Source organism: Papaver somniferum, chromosome 9 (genome assembly GCF_003573695.1).
Source record: "Papaver somniferum cultivar HN1 chromosome 9, ASM357369v1, whole genome shotgun sequence".
Taxonomy (NCBI): Eukaryota; Viridiplantae; Streptophyta; class Magnoliopsida; order Ranunculales; family Papaveraceae; genus Papaver; species Papaver somniferum.
The window spans coordinates 90,314,197-90,322,477 of NC_039366.1; the positions used below are offsets into that span (position 1 = coordinate 90,314,197).

The 8,281-nt window shown below is 35.9% G+C and overlaps 1 protein-coding gene across 1 annotated transcript; it reads right to left on the reverse strand.

The window, feature by feature from the left end:
• Nucleotides 1-448: 448 nt before the first annotated feature.
• On the reverse strand, nt 449-2,251 carry LOC113312263 (F-box protein At4g09920-like). The gene is made up of 3 exons (XM_026561024.1): nt 1,349-2,251; nt 1,023-1,196; nt 449-742 (listed from the first exon to the last, which is right to left on the reverse strand). The coding sequence occupies exons 1-3, from the start codon at nt 2,249-2,251 to the stop codon at nt 449-451; spliced, it is 1,371 nt and encodes a 456-aa protein (XP_026416809.1).
• Between the last annotated feature and the right edge of the window lie 6,030 nt (nt 2,252-8,281).

An 8,281-nucleotide genomic window follows, 5' to 3' on the forward strand; every position in this document is an offset into this window, starting at 1 on the left:
AATTTTCTGATTATGTATTTTGGTTTATTTATATATATATATATATCTTTTTATATATAATTCAGTGATTATTCGTTTATATTTCTATAGGGCCTTTAAGGATCCAATATTTTTTATTCATTAATGCATTAAGCGAGGTTATTCATTTATCACCTTGGCCCAAGTCGGGACCGGAGAAATTATTCATTTGGCGAGGTTATTCATTTATCGAACATTCGTTTATCGAGGTTCAACTGTATTATAGATGGAGGACTATTATAGATGGTGACTATTATGTATGCTTTAAGAAATATTGAAATAGTAATGAAAGCGACTATTATAGATGGTGCAGAATCAAAAAAAAACTTGAAATAGAAATGAAAAGGACAATACTTAAAAACCCACAAGGAGATTTCTTAAAGATCCTCATAAACACTACCTTATCAACATTGACATATTGAAAGAACTGTTAAGTGTCTTTAGAGCTTGTCAAGAACTTAACCACACAATTTGGGGGTTTCGGAAATATTAGAAGCTGCTTCATAACACTGTTTTGTTCCAAATGGTCTTCGGAGAGCCTTAGAGAAGCTACAATGGTTACACTCTCAAGAAATCGGACATACTTCAGAAAGAGTTTAATTACATTTAGCTCCATTGATTTCCCTTCGAAAATTTTGAATTTGATTACCTTGAGGTGTGGTGGCGAACATCTAGGATCAAGTGACCAACAATCATCATCCTCTAAGCAAGTGATTTTAACACTCTACACAATAATCAAAGTAAACGTTCAGCAAAATACAATGCTACTTAGTATATATGAGAGAACCCAAATGGGTGTGCAAAAAAATAAAAAGTTAATAAAAGCTTAGTGACTTGCAAAGGGGAAGACGAGTTATTCCAGTTTAGACAACTGGCTTTTTAAATACGAATCAACAGTTTCGCAAAATACGGTAACAATAGTTCTTAATCGACTACCAATGGTAACAAAAAGCAAAAGAAAATCTTTTTTTATTACATTAATAGGTAAGGGATGAGCAACTAACCTGAGTAAAGAGAATCGATTCTAGATTAGGCAACCTCTGGAGAAATTTGAAGAATGTTCTGATCAAATCGAGTGAATCAAACCTATCGTAATGTAATAGGTAATCAACTTCCAGATGGATGAAATTGCTAAATGTAAGTGAATCGTTAAATTGGATATCTGATTCTCTTAGAACCTAATAACAGAAGAAAAAAAAAGAAAAAAAAAAGAAGTAAATCACTGGTTGAGATTCAGACAAAATAAAACTGATACTACAAATGTGTCATACTGATTATTTTCACAGCAACATAATAAATGTAAAGAATCATCCAGAATAATGACCCATACCAGAAATGAGTCAGCACGGATTCTAAGGAGCTTTGCACTTGAAAGCTTTTCAAAAATCTTGACAAATACTTCCATTGGGTGGTCGTATTCACTGAAATCCTCAATATCAAATTTAATATTGGCCTCGACTAGTGACGGAAATCTACTGAGGAGATAGTCTTCTGCTGGCTTTGCTATGTAGCTAATGGTCAATAGATTAGGAGCATAAATCTCCACCGTAGACTCTAGTAATCTACAGTGAGTAATGGCCAAGTGCTTCAGTGTGGGGTTTGCAATGCATAACCGCGCGAACATCTCACAATAAGTCAAACTCAACTCTTCAAGGATGGGGCAGTTCGAAAAGAATTTTCTTGTCGAGGTTATTTCATCCAGAAACTGAAGAGACTGGAACCGAAGGATCTGGAGCTTTGGAAAATAAACTGTGTTTGGATTCTTTGGAATAATGAACTTGCCAACACCATCTTCGTTGCAACGTAAATCCAGCAGTGTCAACGAATCACAAGTAAAAAATGACAGAGGAATTATGCAGAATGTCCTCGAATATATCATTTGAAGATAAAATTCTTCAACTTTACGTTTAATGATATTACTGATCCATCTAGAAACTTGAGATTCGTCAAAATCCTCATCCAAATCAAGACAGAATTTCTGGATACTAGGCTTTTCATGGAGAAACAGTACTGTGTCCAGAAAATTTTTGAACGATTTGGTTTCCATCTTTCCTTCTTCGCTAAAATATTTTTGAGTTTTCCATTTACGGAAATCAAGTGTAGGGATAGAGTTGGACACATACTTCCATCTTTTGGACAAAATGCAAATAGACATTGCACATTTAGCTGGTACCAATGAAAGAATATGGTGCAACAGATCAACAGGTAAATTGCTTATCCTATCCTCTCCCATGATTCAAAGTGATGTTTCTCCTGAAAAGGTAATTAAATGGGAGTGAGTATAAAAGAACATGAGTCAAATCTACTCATTTCATCAAACAGTTAGCGTGTATGCGAATCAAACAAAGAGAGATAACCAAGAGGGGGTAGAGTACACAGAACTTCTTCAGCAGTTGAAAACTCCATTTCACAAATTAAACAAACTAGTCCTTGTGGTACAGGGGTGCCGAATCCCTGTCGGATAACGACAACAGTATCCTCTCAAAGAAGAGAATATTATCAGCCAAATCATGATAATATTATCACCCAAATCTCTTATCATGAAACAATACCAGTAAAACCAAATCAATCAAAACTACTGCACCTGCTAGTTCATAGAAACATACACATTGGCTATGGTCTCAGTTCGAACTCTGAACAGTTCATCAAAGTTCAGATCCCGATGAGCAACAACAAATCCTAAAATCATAAAAAAAACACCCATGTTAGAATAACAAACCTTCAAATGAGATCATATTCCCAAACCATAAAATAGAAATTTGATAAATCAGTAAATCAAAATAGACCAAACTTATACCTTCAATTCTTCGGAGTTCAAACCCTAAACAAAATTTTTAAAAAAAAAATCACAGTTTAGATTAACATTAACATATTTCACAAAATAGACATTTAGATCGAAACTGATGATGACAAACACTTGCACAAACGATAAGCCTAAAAATCTACAAACCTCTTAATCGATTCAGTTGGTGGGAAAAAAAAAGGAAAGAAGACTGCAGCTGTGAACGAAAAAGAGAGTGAAAAAGAAAAATGAAATGATGAGTCGAGTCGGTGGAAGATGAATACAAGGGAACATCCTCTAATTCGTTTTGGAGTGGGGTGGAAAAATCTGTCACGCATGTGAATTTGATTTTTTTCACTTATTCTGATAAGGGTAACCATGTTCGTGTCCGACATTTCTCATTTACTGGTTTGTGTCGTGCACTTGTCCTGGTAAGGGTAGTCTGGTCATTTTATGGGTCACCGTAAAATTTGTTGTATTTTTTGGGTAAGGATAATTTGGTCATTTCCGCGGTCACCGTAAAACAAATTTGCAGTTTCCCGACATGGGTAATTTGGTCATTTGAGTAGTAACAGGAAAAATCGTTGCTCTTCTTTTGCATGGTTAATTTGGTCATTTTTCACGGTCACCGTAAAAATTGTTAAACATTTTCGGTAATCTGGTTATTTTCGCAGCCACCGTAAAAATTATAGCCTGTGTTTGTGTGATGGGATAACTAAACCTGACATTTTTCGACAAGGGTAATATGATATTTTACATACCCAGATATTCCGATGAACTGGGGCTGTAAAATGTCAGTTTTTTTTTGTTCCTCAGTGGATTAAACTGTCCAACACACAAACTGAGGTCTATCTCTAGTAATCTGATAACCTGATGTATGGTTAAATTCACCCAGGAATCCGTATGTCGACTTAGGTCAATCTTATAGTATAACCCACCGAACCAAATGATATATATGATACCTTTATTGCATCGGATACTCAGGAGACTATGAAAATGACCGGATTATCCTTACTGGGAAAAGTTCCGGGTGACTGTGAAAATAACCAGACTACCCTCATATTCCGATGAACTGGGGCTGTAAAATGTCAGTTTTTTTTTGTTTCTCGGTGGATTTTACAGTCCAACACAAAAACTGAGGTCTATCTCTAGTAACCTGATAACCCTGAGTTCGTATATTGTATGGTTAAATTCACCCAGGAATTCGTATGTCGACTTAGGTCAATCTTATAGTATAACCCACCGAACCAAATGATATATAGGATACCTTATATATCAATGAGTCTCTTATTGCATCGGATACTCAGGAGATTATGAAAATGACCGGATTATCCTTACTGATAAAAGTTCCGGGTGACTGTGAAAATAACCATACTACCCTCATATTCCGATGAACTGGGGTTGTTAAATGTCGTGTGTTTTTTTTTGTTCCTTTGTGGATTTTACTGTGTGGCACATCAGAATGACAACCTGAGGTCTATCTCTCGTAACCTGGGCACCTGAGCTCATATACTGGATGGTTAAATTCACCCAGGAATCCATATGTCGACTTAGGTCAATCATATAGTATAACCCACCAAACCAAATGAATTATAGGATACCTTATATATCAATGAGTTAAGTCAATCTCATAGGTATATCCCATGATATCAAAAGAACACGATGGACCATATGTCGAATTAGGTCAGTCTTATAGTATATCCCAAGATGTTGAAAGTATACGATTGATCATATGTCGAATTAGGTAAATCTTATATCACAATCCATGATTTCGATAGGATTTTAGGAATACATCATTTATCAATAACTTAGGCCAACCTCATAAGGTATATCCCATAATATCGAAAGAATGCGATGGATCATGTTTCGAGTTGAGTCAATCTTATATCATAATCCATGATATCGATAGGATTGTAAGAATACATATATACTTATGTCAATTTCGTAAGGTATATCCCATGATATCGAAAGAATACGATGGACCATATGTCGAATTAGGTCAATCAGTCTTATAACATAACCCATGGTATCGAAATAATTACATGAATGCATTGCATGTTGAGTCAATCTTATAGTATAACCCATGCTATCGAAATAATTATAAGAATTCAATTAATCTGTATGATTATATTAAGATATGCAATCACTTTTTTTTGTGGATTACATAAAATTACGACATATGAATTTGATCGAATATATATGGAGAAAAAAAAGGAATTCGAATAACTCGATTGAATCGCTAAAAATAAAAATGAAATAAAAGATCACCAGCCTTGGACACGATAATAATCCAATAATTTCCATTGATAAACAATTTTCTTGAGTTGTTCATTTAAAACCAATAAAATCTAATCCAACGCATATAAAAGCATATATAATCGCAAAGCATACAGGAAATTGGCGCCATAATTTGTGTTGAAATAAAAATTGCCGCTCAAACTATTTAAACATACTATTTACGAAAAATCACATCCAAGTTAAGGAAAATGCTAGACTTGGGACAACACGTTTGTAGGTCTTCACAATCCGTTACATCGGAATGAGGAAATATGTTGCTCATGAAGGAACGCTGCAACTCCAAGGGCGATGTCGTTGCCTTTTATTGTTGTCCAGACGTGACCACATGCAACCATTGAGTTGGAGATGTTTGTGGATAAGCAGTTGTTGCATTTCGATTTCGATCCCACTTTTCAGATATGGGACAACTTTTAGCTTTGTTCAATATGGCATTTTTTGACGGTTGTCCGAGTCTGAAGAAGAACGACTTGTCAAAGGAGTTCAACCCTGCCATTTATAGGAGTGTCCACTAGTGCTCCATACATTTCTACTAAAACTCTGAGTATTATTTTATCTCTGTTGTTATAAAATACTTGGTACAATTCACTAATTTAGTTTCGCCTTCATCGTTTCTCATCTTTCCATTATCTTCACAAATGCTGGAACTGTATTTTAAACAAAACCAACTGATCTCTATCATTCTTCTGTAAACCAAAAACAAACACATCCAAAGAGGAAACCAAGTTTTGAAAATACCTCCGTGATGAAATGAATTATGGAAAATATCGATCGATTTTCACTTAAATTTGTGAAAAACTATGGCGTGACGGTATTTCAGAACATGATAAAGACTTCGACATTAAATATTAATTACGAAAAAAACATTACTCAATTTAAAAACTTGGTTTCCTCTGGGATACTCATAAGTCGAGCGCATTTTTTGCTTGTATTGGAAGACTAAATAAAGCAAGGAAACCGAAAAATCTGCCAAAAAGATGGTAGTGCATAGTATTATGAGTCGTCTTGCAGTGGAGGAGTTGTTAAAACAAGAACAAAAATAGTCTACGGATATACCTCTGGAATGATGAAGTTAAATCAATTTGGAAAATATTGACCGACTTCTACTAAAAAATTTGTTAAAAACCGTGGTTTGAAGTAACATCAGAGAAGGCCGAAGGTAACTTTAGACGGTGTAGATGCTTTATCATGCTTGGTTTACAGGGGCGGCGAAGATAAATTTCAAGGTCCTGTTACTAGAGTCTGAGTGGCGCATCCCGGTTTCCGGTGTTTGCACTGATTTCAAAGTAGGGACAAAAATTCTGATAATTCTGTACCCTCATTTAATTTTCTGTAACACATTAATTTGATGTCTTTACTATGTGTAACCCTATTTCGCTCCCTTAAACCTATTTTCTATGTTTACAGCTGATGATAAGGTTGAAGATAAGGCAGAGAGACGGAATGGTGCTTTGATGTTACCGATAAGATTGAAGATAGCGCAACGAGAAGAAGGGGGTGTTTTGTGTAAAGAACTCGAAAATGCTAAAAACCTACCGTTATTTTTGAGCCAAAAAAATACCCCGCTGATGTACTCCCTAACTGGTGCACGCATTAGACATAGAGATAAGAGTGTGGTAGTGGTACTGTCGGGTGTGAGTAACACGGAGTTGATTTTTCCTAAGAAAATAGGAGCGAATTGTTATAGACTCACTGTTTTTGTAGGGATGCACAAGAACCGGTTAAGATTACCTTCTGGAACCGGAAACGGTATAGCCGATACAGGGACCGGTACTGCGTTTTGAGAACCGGGATAGACCAGGTACATGGACCGGTTTTGGGGAGGGACCGGACTGGAACCGGACCATAAGGACCGGTGTGTATTATCCGTAGATCTGTTAATTAGAAGTTATCGCGTCCGTCTATTTTAGGTATTTACATCATTTATCTATCGAGTTACTGAGTTAGAGAATCGACTATTCTTTCTTATTCTCTTTCTCAAAACTGAAGAACAGAAAAAGCATTGTTCTTCTTCTTCTCCATATCTGATTCTCTATCAGATTCATCATCACTACCACCTTTTTCTTCACCACCACCACCGCCACCACCATCATCAACATCTCCTTCTTCAATTATTTCAAAAAATTGAAATTAAGATCGTGATGAAACTGTGTTTAGGGATTTTATTTTATTTTGGTAAAGGTTTCTGTTTCTTAATGTTGAGTTGATGAATTAGGGTTTTTGATTAGGGGTTTTTGTTTATTTATCTTAAATTGTTAAAATAGAGTTTTGATTAGGGTTCTGATTTCTTGATGTTTGATTTCATCCAAATTTGGGGTTTGAGTTTGACTAATTGATCTAAATGGTATGGACAGATGCGAACTTTTGGTCTATTTCCAGATGATTATAACAAATTGAAGAAGAAGAACAATAGCTGCTCGAGAATTGTAGATGATTGTAACAAATATGGATGGAAATTGGGGGATCTGAGATGATTGAAGAATGGGTACTGCATGTTATTGAGATTGGTGCCGAGTTGATGGTGGTAGCAGCTTGAGATAAGATGAAGCTGTGTTGGTTGATTTCCTGTGATGGTGTAATGCAATGGAGGAGATCGAAGATGGGTTTGTGGTGGTGCTGTAATTACAGGAAAGATCAATTGATCAGGTGTCGTGTGTTGATGATGAAACAATCAGTAGGAAGAGATGATGTTCATAACTCAGAGAAGAAGAAGAATGAGCAGCTGATATTGAACTATATTTTTTGAGATGAAATGATGGTGCAAAACACATTAACAACATCAATACCCATTTCTTCTGCTCCATTCTTCTTCAGTTATGCAAATGGATTCAGTTATGTAATTTTTTTTTCTTAATTTTAATTTTTGAATGCAATGAACTGGTGTTGTGGTGCATAAATTACACCTGAGTATTTTTACATAACTGTCGTAGGTAAAAACTCGGTACCGGTACCGGAGGTACATGTACAACTCCAGGTACAGGTACCAGTCCTCAAAATGAGGTACCGGCCAACACCAAGTACAGGGACCGGTTCCACAAGAGAACCGTGCCGTACCGGAGTATGTGCAGCCCTAGTTTTTTGTCGTTAAGAGAAAAGATACGGTCGTTGTTGCTTTATCGGGGGTGGAAACCTAGATTGAAAACGGTTTGCGGAAGGTTCCCTTGGTTAGAACCCTTGGATTAATAT

What these genes read in the sequence shown, in the direction of transcription:
- LOC113312263 (XM_026561024.1), bottom strand. Translation starts at nt 2,251, where the DNA reads ATGGGAGAGGATAGGATAAGCAATTTACCTGTTGATCTGTTGCACCAT. An exon ending in TCCGTGCTGACTCATTTCTG is followed by an intron (nt 1,197 to 1,348) that starts GTATGGGTCATT and finishes TTCTGTTATTAG; the next exon opens with GTTCTAAGAGAATCAGATAT. An exon ending in AATCGATTCTCTTTACTCAG is followed by an intron (nt 743 to 1,022) that starts GTTAGTTGCTCA and finishes ATTATTGTGTAG; the next exon opens with AGTGTTAAAATCACTTGCTT.